This window comes from Cynocephalus volans, chromosome 8, assembly GCF_027409185.1.
Source record: "Cynocephalus volans isolate mCynVol1 chromosome 8, mCynVol1.pri, whole genome shotgun sequence".
Taxonomy (NCBI): domain Eukaryota; kingdom Metazoa; phylum Chordata; class Mammalia; order Dermoptera; family Cynocephalidae; genus Cynocephalus; species Cynocephalus volans.
In genome coordinates, this window is record NC_084467.1 from 145,798,728 (window position 1) to 145,814,192 (window position 15,465).

The following is a 15,465-nucleotide window of genomic DNA, read 5'->3' on the forward strand; positions in this document are numbered from 1 at the left end:
GAAGGGGGAAGATGTATGATAAGGCTTTAGAAATCTGTAAAGGTTGGAAATGTTTTTTTTTCTTTTCATTGTTGTTGTTTTAGTTCCACCTTCCATAGCTGATGAGCCTATGGACTTTCTAGTAACCAAACACGCCCCAGCAGTAATTACCTGCACTGTTTCGGGAGTTCCATTTCCCTCTGTTCACTGGACCAAAAATGGTATGAGACTGCTTCCCCGGGGAGATGGCTATAGAATTTTGTCCTCAGGTAAGAACAAGCTCAGTGATTTTTGAGTCTATTGATTGGATTAGTGATTAAAGGGTAGGCTTACATGGTTGTTTGTTGCACCAGAGTAAAAGAATATACTAAGCTTATATTCTTGGACTTAAATATCTAGAAAAAATACAATTAGAGTAGGAAGGGGAGCTAGGGAAAAGAAGAGAAAAGAAAGCCTGGAAACAAAATACCAAGTAATACCTAAGACTGACCTGAATATCATAAGCATGATCACTGGTATTTATGTGCTTGTTTATGAAACCTAAAGTTTAACAAATTCTCTGGTTACCAGTGAGTGAACCACATTTCTTCTATTGGCCAAATACAATATCTGTTAATTTAACAAACATTTAGTGCCTAATACAGGCTCTATCCTGTGCTAAGTCTCTGAGACTATAAAACTAAGAAAGAGTTCTTGCTTTCAAGGCTTTTAAAATTTAGCAGGTAAGGCTGGGTGATAAGTGCTATAATAGAAAAATTTTGATAGTGGAAGTAACTGCCGTTTATACAATTTATAGTTTGGAGGTGAAAAAATAGTTCACCTAAACGAAAGTATAGGTGATTCCTATTGGTGTTTCTGAAAACTTATCCTGTACCAGGGAGGTACATTAGAGATAAACTAAGTAGCAACTAATATCCTGAGACTTATGAGTGTATGCATACTATTCTAAGGCAATTTGTATATTTCTTCAATAGAAGAGGAGTCATGGAAGATTTGTTCTCAGGATGCAACTTTGCTTTTAAGGCAAAGTATTTTCAATATCTCAGAAATCAGTATAGATTGGTAGCAATTCAAATCATAAAATATGTTAACTACCCTCCAGCACAAAGTATGGTGCTAAGAAAATAGTGTTAAGAAATAGTCTCAAAATGCTAAACAGAGTTACCATATGATCCAGCAACTCCATTTCTAGGTATGTACCCGTACCCAAGAGAAATGAAAGCATATGACTACACAAAGACTTGTAAGCAAATGGTTATACAGTATCATTCACGATAGCCAAAAAGTGAAAACAGTGTGACTGTTCATCAACTGGTGAATGGATAAATGAAATGTGGTATATCCACACAATGGAATTCTATTTGGCAATAAAAAGGAAAATAATATTGACATACTACAACAGAGGAATCTCAAAAACATCATGCTCACAGTGAAAGAAGTCAGACGCAGAAGATCACATACTGTATGATTTCATTTACATAAAATGTTCAGAACAGGCAAATTTGCAGAGACAGAAAGTAGATGCATGGTGACCTGGGGCTGGGGTTGGGAGTGGGCAGTGACTGTAAATGAGCACCAGTTTTCTGTTTGGGGTGATGGAAATATTCTAAAATTAGATTGTGGTGAGTACACAACCTCATAAGTGTACTAAAAATCTTTGAATTGTACATTTAAATAGGTCACTTTTATGGAATGTAAAGTTTGCCTCAATAGGCAAAAAGAGATGTTAGTAATAAAATAAAGTGCTGTGTTAGGCTCTTCAGGGGGTACAAGTATGAATATAACCAAGCACCTCTATGCTAGGTGCAGAAGACATAAAAATGAGAGAGATGTAATTTATCAAAGCAGAAAAACAGGGGTACACTATACATTAAAACTTTTTTCTTTTTAGGAGCAATTGAAATATTTGCCACCCAATTAAACCATGCCGGAAGATATACATGTGTTGCTAGGAATGCAGCTGGTTCAGCACATCGACATGTGACCCTTCGTGTCCAAGGTATTGAAGGTTATTTACTCATTAAAAGCTTGCTGGGTTTGGAGGGGTTTTTTGTTTTGTTTCGTTTTTGGAGTTTTGTTAGTCATTTTTATTCTTGAAAGGTGGTACTGTCTAGAGGTATGAATCACAGTAATATCTTGGTGATATAAAAGGCTGGAAGATATTTTTCCACTGAATAAAAAAGACACATAGATACAGATGGCAAACCACACAAAAGTACCCTCAATTTATTATTTTTTCTTGGGTTTTTGTAATCCATTCCTGCTTCTACTCTTCCAGTGAAGTTCTTCTAATAGAAACTGGCAATCGTAGCAAGACTCAAAGAATGTAATGTGGCCAATATTTACTTTTCTCTTGGACGATCAAATCGCTCATATTTTGGAATTATGAATTTGGGCATATTTAAGCTCTTCATTGCAATAGACATTTCTGCCATTAAATAGTGCTATTATTTCTTTTTGTTGATTGGTTTTGATAGAGCCTCCAGTCATTCAGCCCCAGCCAAGTGAACTAGACGTCATTGTAAACAATCCCATTTTATTACCATGTGAAGCTACAGGGACACCCAGTCCTTTCATTACGTGGCAAAAAGAAGGCATCAATGTCATCACTTCAGGTACCTACCATTATTTTTATCAAGAAAATCATTCAGTGTTTTATAATTCAGAAGTCAGTATGATTTTTTTAAATGAAAATAAAAATTCTTTTCACTCTGTTTTTTCAACTGTGATGTAGGCAAAAGCCATGCAGTGCTTCCTAGTGGTGGCCTACAGATCTCCAGAGCTGTCCGAGAGGATGCTGGCATTTACATGTGTGTGGCTCAGAACCCAGCTGGTACAGCCTTGGGCAAAGTCAAGTTGAATGTTCAAGGTACTAAATAATTTGTCTCTGTGTCTTCAGATCAAAGATGTTTGTAACAACATGGACCAAATATTCATATATCTAAAATGATTATGCTGCTTTTCCTGCATAATTCTCAACATTTTTAGCTTCCATTATTCTATTTATTTTTCTATTATCTTTATGAAAGAGAAAGTTTAATGTGTTTTGTTTGGTTTGCCATTGTTTGTATAAGAAAAGTGAGGAATCCCATCATATTTTGAATTTCTGTGAACCTCTGTTTGGTACTCTGTTCACTGTAGCACAGATTTAAGATGATTTTTTAAAGTTATTCTCTCCATAATATTACCTTGGATACATTTTGAAATATTGGATTGTACTATCGACTTAAAAAAAATTCATAACTGCAGTTAAACCAACTTGATGGGAAAAAATTATTCTAAAGACAAGGCAGGGTTTTCTGTGTTTTCACATTTAGCTGATATTTTCTTGATATAATATCCGTGTCTTGCATGCACTGCTTTTGTGAATTAAGAAGTGACATAGAAACAGGTTTTGAGCTACTGAATTTGAATCAGCTGATCTTGAATTTCCTTATAGTGTGATTTCCCTATTGGGGAATTAATGAAAATAGTAAAGCTCACTTTTCTGCAGATCGTAAATCAAATTTCTTTGTATTTTTCAACATTTATTCAACATTAATATATTGAACATTAATACATTAATACTTTAAATATTACAGACATGATCCTTCTCTTATGGTGTTTACATTCTAATGGAGAAGGAAAAAATTAAATAATGGTAAATTCTGATACGTGCTATGAAGAGGAAAAACAAAAGACTGAGGTGGAGAGTGATGGGGACACGTGGGGGCCACTTTAGTTAGTGGTTAGGATGGGCTTCTCTGAGGGGGCAACATTTCAGCTGAGTAATGAGCGAAGATAAGCCATGGGGGGGGTTGGTAGAGTGTCCAAGGGAGAGAGGACAGCATGTGTAGTGGCCCAAAGGCAAGGCAGGAGAGAGTGAGAGAAGAAAGCATGCAGTGGGGCTAGACAGTGGAAAGCAAGGGGAAGGCAGGGAAAATGCGAGGGAGATCAGAAAGGTGGGCAGGGTCAGTGCACAGAGGGTCCGACAGACCATAGGAAAGTTCCATTTCATTCTTGGTGCAATGGAAAGCTTTTCAAGGGTTTAGCCGGTACTCTGATTTGGTTTTAGGAAGTCCTCTTTTGCTGCTATGTAGATAATGGTTTAGCCAAAGGACAAGACTAGAGCTGGAAGAACTGTTAAAGTCATCTGGGCAGGAGGTTATGGTCTGGGGTAGGGGTGAGGGTGTGAATTGCAGGTATGAATGAGAAAAGTGATGGGTTTAAGATGCTTTTAGAGGTGTAATTGCTGCTGAATTGGGAGGTTAGGAAAAGAGAATTCGTGTTTCCTGGGCTTCAGGCTTGAGCTAGTGAGTGGATAGTAGTGACAGGTGGGACTGTAAAGGGAAGAACTGGTTTTGGAAGAAGGAAACCATGATTTCTGTTTCATCACATTAAATGTGGGAAACCGGTAGACATCCTAGTGAAGATGTCAAGTAGAGAACTGAATATGCATGAATTTGGAGCTCATGGGAGAAGCATAATCTAAGAAAAAATTTGGAAGTGATCAGTGTTAAATCCACAGGACTGGATGAGATCACCTAGGAAAAGGGAATGTGGCCAAAAAAGATCTAAACGGGCAAAGAACCTGGACAGTGCATTGTTTAGAGGTCTTAGAAAGGAAGGGATACTGGAAAAGAATGCAAAGGAGGGGCAGAGATGTCAGAGAAAACTAGATGGAGGTTAGAAGAGGATAGAGTTTTGAAAAGAAGGGATTGGACAGCTTTGTTGAAAGCTGTTCAGACAAGTTAGGATGAGGACCCCAAAGCATTCATTGGTTTCAGCAACATACAGGTCATAGAAAGGAATAGTTTAAGATTTGAGAAATTTTTTTTTCAGTAAATGATTAAAAATATTGATATAAGAACAATTAGGGACAAAGAAACACATTTAACAATCGAAAGCATTTCAACATTTCAAAAACAACTAGAAATAATTGCATACTCTAGAGGCATGAAAATTCTGAGTAGAATTCTGAGTAGACTCTCTCCTCGCAGACACAGTATGTAATGGTAAGCACAAATTCAACCAAATAATTTTGGTTGCTATAAATAATCTCAACATGGTTATTCATATTTATTTAATATGCCTTTTTACAGTGCATGCTTTAAAACTCGGTAGAATATCCGGGCCAGTACCTAAGTGGTGATCAACCTATTGTAAACACTTGAAAGGGAAATCCTTACCATAAGCCCTTCCACAGGTTTCTGAAGAGATGGGAAGGGTCTTGCCTGTATAATTATTTTCCATGGTCTATTCAGTTACTCATTCATTCAATTAATACTTTATTAAACATGGCCACTGTATATGAGACATCATGCTAAGCTCTGTAGGAATTGCATGAGTAAAAGTATCTTTGAGCAGCTGAATATTTTCCAAAACTTGAAGGGGTCTGTTTTGAAAGTTTAAATACCTAAAGCGAATCATACATTTCCTGTATGTTAAAAAAAAAAATACTTCTGTTGATACAACCTAAATTTCCTAGACACACAAACCCTCAATGAGTACAGGTTTTTCTCCTCATTTCATATTGACTGTCACTTACATTTATTTGTTAGCTATATAGAGACTAATTTTCTGAAATGGTTCAATGAATTTTATGTTCCGCTGTAGTACTCCTTTTTGATGATATAGTGTTAAGATTTTGTTTGTTTTCAGTGTTACTTCACTTTGCTACTACCGTAGTCATGTAGTACTGTAGTGTGTAATTTGTATCCTCATGATTTTAAGATGAGGTTTGAACTTGGTATCTTTTAGTTCCTCCTGTCATTAGTCCTCATCTAAAGGAATATATTATTGCTGTGGATAAGCCCATTACGCTACCGTGCGAGGCAGACGGCCTCCCACCGCCTGATATTGCATGGCATAAAGATGGGCATGCAATTATGGAAACAATTCGTCAGCACATCCTCAGCTCTGGGGCTCTTCAAATAGCATTTGTCCAGCCCAACGATGCTGGTCAGTACACGTGCACGGCCGCTAACGTGGCAGGGTCAAGCAGCACAAGCACCAAGCTCACTGTCCACGGTAGGTGGTTTAACATGAATTATTTCAGTCTTTTACATTACCGTGGTGAAGAGAAAAGACCGCCAAGAGCAAATATACTGGAAATCAAAACCATGTAAAATCAGTAACCCAGAGTGTGTGTGTGTGTGTGGTGTGTAGATGCACGTGCCCTTCTAATCTATTTTCTGTAGTCTGCATTTGTGCGTGCACATATGCATGTGAGGAAGAGAGAGATTTTATTAATATTGCCAGGATAATTAATGTGTTGCCAATAATTCCCTCATATTGTGATTATTGGGATCTGTCCTTGGCTTATGAGTTCATTTGTGTTTTTTGACTCTTCTGCTTTAGTCATCTTGGCTCAGAACTAATCACTATATGACCTACTTTATAAACACACTTTGAACCTATGGAGATCTATTTGATTTATTATTTTAAAGTAGCAGTATGTTTACATGTATATTTTTATAATAAAAAATTATCTTTTTCTTTCTATTAAAACAACTAACAAACTATCTAGAGATCAGCATTGAAATATTTTCATTTTTATTCTATATTTTAAGACTAAAGATAAAATCCCTATTAATATCAGTGGTAGGAAACAACAGCAGATTAAAGTATTTCCAACTACTGTTTTCAAAGGTAACTCTTATTTTAATGAGGAGTTTCTGCTTTTTAAGTTTCTTAAAAAAATCTGTGAAAGCCATTTTTATTTTTCAAGTGTATGTGAATTTCCGACTTTATAGTTACTGTGACGGTTTCAAGTGTAAAATTTTTAATCGAATAAATAATTTAGCCAAAATTAAAAATCACCATTAATGAGTTTTCCAAATAACTTTCCTGCTTTCAGTTAATAGAATTGAATTAATCGGTACACATTAGCCCTTTACTTTCAAATAAATAATACTCCTTTTTTCGAGTATTTGTAGAAAATTTACCAAAATTGGTTATGTATCAAATAAACAACAAATAAATTGTTAATAAGTTTTAAGAATACAGACCACAGTTCCTTTCCACAATGCAATAAAGCTAGACATTTGTAATGAATTTCAAAAAAGAAAGTACTAAAGTAAATGTACTAATGCTGCAACTCTGTAACCCCCAGCAAAAGAGAAACAGCAATCCAAGGAAACCAGCATTAGAAGAGATAATGAAAATATGTCATAAATTAAGGAAAGATGAATTGAATATTGATGCTGCACCATTCAGCAGAATAGATTTTTGTATTTTCCAAATTATCTTTAATTTTCATGCATATAATTATGTTTGTATAATGTTTGTATATTTATATATTTAAAAAAGGATGAAAAATTAAAGTTTATACAGCTACTTTATTTTTGCCAAGATCACTTATTGTCCGGTCACTTTTTAAAATGTCATTAAGATTAGTCCATTTCTCACTGATATGTTTGAAAAATTTCAAAATTCATTGTTTTGGGAGGGGAATATATTTTTACTTTTTGAGCCAAGAATTCTTAGTACTTTTTAAATCTTTCCTTTACAAGTAAATATCTTAGTCCTAAGTCAACTAAGGTATTTCTTAGCACACTAAATCATTCAATTTGTCTCTATATTGCCTAAATTCCAGTTAAAAAAATTTAAAATATAGGAGGTATTTGGTAATATAATGCATGGAGTTATGAAATCACTATAGTAATTTCCTCTGCAACAATATAAAAACTGAATTAAATGTCTTGGTCTGGTTTTAGTTACCTTTGTTGTAACACATGTGAAATACTGCGATAAATATATTTTTCCACATAGCACTTTGTGATATTCAATATTGGGTGAGTGTTTTACATTGTTTTATTGTGACTATTATTAGTTCATCCTCACAATATATCTGTGAGACAAACCCAGCAGATATAAAACCTTAGAAGTGTTTTTGTTTTTTGCTTTTGTTCGTTTGTGTGTTTTATTTCACTTCAATGAGCAGAAGAAACTCAAGTATGAAAAAATCAGGAAGCCAAATAAGATCTAAAGATTTTCGACCCAATTCTCAAAAACAAAATGTAAATATATTCAATGAGTTCTAATACATAAGAATTCTTGGTAGCATCAAATGTATTGTTTGCTTTCATGGTAGCAAACAAATCAATATCTAAATAGATTTTTTTTTTTTTTTGTATTTCCAGGAAAATTACTCTCAAAAGAGTCTTTTGTGTGTTAATTTTCAATGTGAATAAAAATATTATTGAACTCAACTTGCTGGATGACTATTTTTTTTAAACTTTTCCTAGTACCACCCAGGATCCGAAGTTCAGAAGTACACTATACGGTCAATGAGAAGTCACAAGCCACTCTTCCATGCGTGGCTGACGGAATTCCCACACCAAAAATTAACTGGAAAAAAAACAATGTTCTTTTAGCTAATTTGCTAGGAAAATATACTTCTGAATCATATGGAGAACTTGTTTTGGAAAATGTTGGGGTAAGTTTAATGGACACAAATAGATACATTAAGCCAGATTGTTAATTCACCTTCTTACTTTTAGTAATTTAGCTTGGAAATACATTCCTTAATAATGAAAGAAAATAATCCCATAAATTGAGGTCACAAAATTTATTTTACGCATATTTGGTTTTTTTGTCCTTGGAATGAGAATAGTATTTAACAGATAGTAGGAACTCATAAATGGCCTCCTTCTAAAATGGCTATTTCATTTTTGGAAAATCTGTGTTTATCAGGAAAAAATTTAAGTTCCTGTGCTATATTCTGTGCTTGTAATTCATGTATGGGAGTGATAAAAAGAAAGGAGATGTAAGAATGTCTGCTGTATTATTAAGCAAATACAAAAAACAGTGTTTCGCTCTTTTCTGGTTTTTAAATAGCCCTTTCCAATCATTAACATAGGAACTAAAGTCTTAGGGATCTATGCAAACTGAGGTTCTTGAGTATTCTTAGGTAGTACCTCTCCAGACCTGCAGAATAGTAGCTATTGGGAGCATCTCAGTTTTTCAGTGGTGGCCAACTTGAAGAGTAATTGATACATATGCACATCACATGGCTTTTTAAAAAATTATCATGTGTTTCGAGAATATCTGCACTTGGCACCAAATGTTAACATGCTTAAAACGTGAATCAGTTTCAGAGCTTTTGTGTGTGTTTTGTTTCTTTTCATAACCCTTCCAAATGCCTAAATTTCATTACAAAATTTGGGTGGGATTAAATTTGAACAGATTACAATGATAAAATTGATCACATTCATTTCATATTATAATCCCAGCCAATTAGCCAGACCCCTGGGCTTACGAGGTAAATAGGCCTAGTGACGAGCTATGTCATTAGGCCCTAGCTGAATCACACATGCCAGCAAAAATTGTCTTTATTTACATCTAAGTTTTCATCAGTTGTAAGATGCACTATTTTATGTGCCACTAAAAAAAAAATAATATTAAAGTCAAGTAGATTATAGCAGACCATCACTGTTTAAGTTGTATCCCAATTTCACAGATACCAAAACTTAAAAAATATGAATTTTGAAAGTGATAAAATAAAGATGCATTTCTCGGTTTATTCATTTTACTGCTAAATAGCTGTAGTGAGCATTACCCCCATGTTCAGGAATGTTTGATTTGGCTCCTCAATCACTCTTCTAGACCTTAAAGAATTAATTTTTTTTAAAAAAATGAGAGATTTAGTGAAACAATGACTCAGATACATTAAAAGAGTGCCAACAAAAAGGTGGCTTATAAATACCAGAGGAGAGAAATAAATGTTCTGTAGAAGTCTATCTGTGAATAATACCTGCGATCAAGATTTTTAAATGCTTCACTTCCATAAAAACATTGATTTTAAACTTAAGTTGTCACAACGGGGGAATTTAAGAACAGTTAAGGGTGGGGAGACCTTTACAGGGAATACGATTTATTCTTATTTACCCTTTTTAAAAAAAATAATAATATGCAACCAAATTTATATTGTATCCATAATGAATGTTTGTAATTTTTATGCAGTATTTCTTTGGTGCTCCATTGCAAACAAAATTTTATTCTTAAACTTTTAAAAAGGAGAAAAAAAAATGCATCCAGAAACATTCAGTGATTTATTGAGAATCTTCTCTATGGTCAGCACTGATTTAGGTGCTGGGAATACATCAGAGAATAAAGGGATGAAAAATCTTTGCCCTCATGGCATTTATTCCTAGAGAAAGGAGATGATAAAAACTAAAAATAATAAACAATGTATACAATAAGCCAGAAGAAAAAAGTGGTATGAAGAATAAAAGAAGAGCTAAGTAAAGCATATCAGGACTTGGGGAATTCGAGTTACAGTTTGAATAGGAGTAAGTTCACTCTGGGAAGGTGACATTTGAGCAAAACTTGCAGGAAGTGAGTTAGGCAAGCAAATATCTGGAAGAGGAACATACCAGGCAGAAAAAATAGATAGAACAAAGAACCTAAGGTGGGAATACACCTGATGAAAATGAGAAACAGGAAGCCAGCAAAAGCAAGGAGAGAAACATTGAGGCCAGATCATGTAGGATATTGTAGTTCGTTATAACAATAAGTCAGAATCCATTGCAAATTTTGAGCAGGGAAGCAATATTACCTGCCTTATGTTTTTGAAGGATTACATTGGCTATGGTGATGAGAATAGATGGTAGGGAGGCAAGGATAGAAGCAGGAGGCCTGTTGGGAAGACAGTCTTGTGGTAGATGAGAAATGGTAGAACTCAAAGCAGAATGTTAGCAGAGAAGGGGTAAGCAGTGGGGGGATTCTGCATATACTGTGAAGCAGCATTTCCTGACAGATTGCCAGTAGGATGTGAGAAAGAAAAAAATAAAGGATGACTCAAATGTCCGAGACCAAAGGCATGAACCATGGGAAGGATGAAATAGCCATCAACTAAGATGGTGAAGGCTACAGGTGGCACAGGAAGGGGCAAGGGGCAATTCGGAGTTCGGTTTTGGCATGAGTTGAAGACGTCTATCGGGCATCCAAGCAGAGAGTTGGAATGAGAAATGCAACATAATTGGAGTTTGGAAGAAAGATCTGTGCTGGAGATCCTGGTAGTCACTGGCATATGGATTGTATTTAAAGCCCTAACACAGATGCCCTCTTGCATGCCAACATTAAGATGCTGATATTGAGGGAAATCCAGCAAAATAAAATGGAGAAAGAGCAACCAGTGAGATAGGATGGAAACTAGGAGAATATGGTGTCCTGGAAGCCAAGTGAAAACACGGTTTCAAAGAGAAGGGAGTCATAAATGTGTCAAGTGCTGCCAGTACATCAAGCAGGATGAGTGATGAGAGCTGGCCATGCATTTAGCAAGTGAAACTTCAGAATTGTAGGCAATATTGCCTTTACTCTTGCCATTTCCTTTGATGATTTTGGTGGTCTTGGTACCACGTTTGAGCCAACTATGCTGTCAAGATGCTAGCAGCTTTTGAGATTATTTGTTCTTTGTTTATACATTGCAGAGCAGTAGTGTATTTGGTGCTAAAGTTTTCTAAAATATTATTACTATAAAATTATTGCTGTAGTTCTGTAAGGTATGGGCTTAGGTTTAAACTTCTATACATTTTAAATTATGTTTTGTGAAAGCTTAACCTGATGATTTAGACTAAAAGATGGAAATCTAAATTGTCTTCGGATAAGAGTACTTCTTTAGGAACTAAGCTATGCAATTTTATGTACTTTATGTAATATAATGTGAGATTAGGAAATTTTAAGCACTACAGTACGATTTTTTTTTTGTAAAATTTTAGGTGGAGGATTCTGGCATCTATACCTGTGTTGCTAACAATGCTGCAGGAGAAGCTACACGCACTGTCAGCCTGACTGTGCATGTTCTCCCGACTTTTACTGAACTTCCTGGAGATGTGTCATTAAATAAAGGAGAACAGCTACGATTAAGCTGTAAAGCAACTGGTATTCCATTGCCCAAACTAACATGGACCTTCAATAACAATATTATCCCAGGTTGGTGCTTGAATTATTAAGAAGTGAACAGATACATCCAGACAGAACTCTAGACCCATCTCTATTTTCTCTACCCATGAGAATTGATTGAAAAGTTACAAATTAAGAATTGATTGCTTTAAATTCTGTACAATATGTGCCTCTGCTTGGATTTTACCTTCTACCCAGTATATGTGTTCTGATCATTCTTTTGAAAGGATAGGTTGACAACAGGACCACAAATTGCAGGTTATCAGTAGGCTTTTTAACCTAAAAAAATAATCTCTCTCCCCCATGAGAAGACAATATTGTATATATAGACACCTAAACCTATCCTACCTGGACCCCTTCATCATTGATAAATGGATTAAGGTGGCTACTGGTGTCTTGAAGTTTCACCTAATTTTACAGAGGAGAACTCTGCTTCTCACTGTATGAATCAACCTCTATTATAGTATAGAACGATTTATGTAGAAAACTTCTAGTCACTATGTATACTGCATGTTAAGGTAGTGCCTGGAACCTAGGAGCACTCATCCCTGGGAGAACAAATATCTACTTCCTTGTTAGATTTTGTCATCAGCATAAAGACATTGTCAGTAACGAGACATTGTCCTATTCCAAAATTGAGTTCTGAAGTACTGCATTTTAGCATTTACTAAATATCTTGCTACAAAAGTAGTAACATGCTTGAGGTTCTTATTCTGTTGTAAAAATTTGTGCTAATCACTGGAATTCATCAGCTATCTTACCTTAATAACAATAGTCCCTCTGTAAGGAAAAACAAAGTCTAAAACATCTAATTGGTACTGGTTTCTGAAGGTGTAGTACTGATTTAACTATTTAAGCTTTTAAAGCTTATTTTCCACTTAACTATTCAGCAGTATAAAATTTAAAAAAATAACTTGAAGGAAGAAAGCATGCGAGATAAACATACTTAACAAGTAGTATTGGCTGGTTTAGTCAGAATTTTATTTAGTATTCTTTCAGGATTAACATGCTTACCTTATATTCTTTTCCAAATATTATATAACTGTCTTTGTAAATATTTATATCCCCACCATTGATGATTTATGGAGAGGTTTAAATTATTACAAATTTGATGATGATGTTATTATTACCTAACTAGCATATGTTTTATGATTTCCCCTCTGACCTGCCAAGTCAGTTGAATTATAACTGAAAAGGTTTTCATGTTTTTGATGTAAATTGTTTTGGAGGAAAAGTGGTGATGAGATTAATGAAACGGAAAACGTCATATTTTTGAATGAAAAATCTTTGAAACCCAGAGAGACCGTGAACCAGCTTTAAGCAATATGTTGAGATGAAAGGTGTCCTTTAAATCTAAAATAATTTTTAAAGGATGTTCGCTTTCATTCTCTTTTCCTGTTTCTTCTGCTGTTTTTCATTTTTCAAACAAGTGTCTATAGACTTAGAAAACTCTTCAGAGGAAGAAATCTGTGGAAAATACTCTGTTGTCCAGTGTCATGATGAGAAAGTGTCATTGACCCTTTGGTTCAATTGCTGACCATCTCGTAAATCTAAACAGCAAAATATTGAGCTGTCGTGAAATTTTTCCTAGGTTACTGAGAGGCATTTGTGTTGTTTCCTAACTTGTCTCCCTCAGCCCACTTTGACAGTGTCAATGGACACAGTGAACTTGTTATTGAAAGAGTGTCAAAAGAGGATTCGGGTACTTATGTGTGCACTGCAGAGAACAGCGTTGGTTTTGTGAGGGCAGTTGGATTCGTTTATGTGAAAGGTAGGTTAAAGTGCTCCATTTTAAATTTATAACTTATTTACAATGAATGGTTGTGTTTTGCTTCCTTATTATGTAGTAATGCCATGTAACTTCAGTTTATTAATCCCTTTAGTCCTACTTCACAGGTGTGCAAATTCATGAGAAAAAGATTATGAGCATTCAACTCAAAAGTAGTAAGAAGTAAGAGATAATTTCCCACTAAGTGGAATCTTCCCTTTAAAGTATTGAAATTGACAAAATTTTCTGATGATTTACCTTGAACAATTGATTCTGGAAAATTCATGAGGTTTTAAAGTGGCTTTTTCACCTCTTCATACATTATCTTCTAAATAGGTTTAAAAAATCACAAAAGAATTATCAGTGTTTACTTTTACTTTGTATCTATCTTGTGTTATTTTCCAGAACCTCCAGTCTTCAAAGGTGATTACCCTTCGAACTGGATTGAACCACTTGGTGGTAATGCAATCCTGAATTGTGAGGTGAAAGGAGACCCCGCCCCAACCATCCAGTGGAGCAGAAAGGGGGTGGATATTGAAATTAGCCACAGAATCCGACAACTGGGCAATGGCTCCCTGGCCATCTATGGCACTGTAGTAAGTCACACCAGAAGTGTCAATGCACATTCACAGCCCTCCTTAAGTGCTATGGATGAGCATTCTGTTACGTTCCTATTTAAAATAAAATCTGAATCAGTGAGTTTTTTTTAAAAAAAAAAAAACTGAAACAGTGGTTAAAAATGATATTTTTAGCCCTTTCAAGTAAGTACAGGCAGTAAGATAATTTTGCTGCTTTATTCCTTTATTTATTGACCTACTATTTAACAATAGGAGATAACCTCCTTAAATGTATTTTAGGACAAGGAAATTGAAGAACTACAAACACAGTTGCAAATAAATTGTAGGGTAGATTTCTTCAGTAAGCTGATAACTATATTAGGCATTCCCAAACCATTAGTAATTCATAAAATGAGTAGTGCTTTGGGTTATTATTCTAATTTGAGGGTCGAGTAATCCCCAAGTGAGATATTTTATCTAAAAATTTCTCAACTATAATACATATGATTAATCTGTTAATTCACATTTGGTGAGACCTCTTAGGGGCCATCATTGTTTAATTAATTGAAATAATAATTAAAATCTACTATCTAATCACCTAATCCATTCTCAGTCTTTTATTCTCCTTGATTTTACTTCAACATTAGATGTTGTTGACTGCTCCTTAAATTTTGAAATTATTTCTGCCTTTAGCTGCTGTAACACTGGTCAGTCTCAGGCTTATTCATTACCACTTCTCACCCTCTCTTCTACATAAATATTACTATTTCTGAAGTCCTTGGTACTACTTCTAATACCAGCATCCTAATGTACTGATGTACAATGTACTAATTTTTTTCTCCGTACAATATAAAATTTCTAAATATGTATGTCCAACCCTGACACCCATCCGAGTTCCATTTCCAGCTGCCTACTAGAAACTTCTATTTGGATAATACATTGAAACCTCAAATTAAACATCTGAATTAACATCTGTCTTTTTCCTCTCACCCTCTTCTGCTGCCTGCAAATCAGTTCCCCTTGACTGCCTGACTGTTTCTGTCAAGGAGACCTGAATTCTCCCACTCACAAGACTTGGAGTGAAATCTGTGACTCTGGTCACCAAATCTAAATTTAATAGTGTATATATATATATATATATATATATATATATATATATATATATACCAGATATGTATAAATTTGTGACTTACATTCTGTGACTTATTAATGACAAGTAAATTAGTTTTTCAGTTTCTCTCCTAAATTTTAAACTCTCTAGACAGAGCCCAGCTT

The 15,465-nt window shown here is 34.9% G+C and overlaps 1 protein-coding gene across 1 annotated transcript in view; it reads left to right on the forward strand.

Annotated features, from left to right (window-relative positions):
* Positions 1-15,465, forward strand: part of HMCN1 (hemicentin 1) — a 414,327-nt gene that overhangs the window by 346,763 nt on the left and 52,099 nt on the right. Inside the window, exons 77-85 of the mRNA XM_063104004.1 lie at positions 84-248; positions 1,871-1,978; positions 2,457-2,594; positions 2,714-2,848; positions 5,719-5,988; positions 8,208-8,398; positions 11,682-11,895; positions 13,502-13,636; positions 14,039-14,229. Of these exons, the coding sequence (XP_062960074.1) occupies positions 84-248; positions 1,871-1,978; positions 2,457-2,594; positions 2,714-2,848; positions 5,719-5,988; positions 8,208-8,398; positions 11,682-11,895; positions 13,502-13,636; positions 14,039-14,229 (1,547 nt within the window). The remainder of the gene's footprint in view (positions 1-83; positions 249-1,870; positions 1,979-2,456; positions 2,595-2,713; positions 2,849-5,718; positions 5,989-8,207; positions 8,399-11,681; positions 11,896-13,501; positions 13,637-14,038; positions 14,230-15,465) is intronic.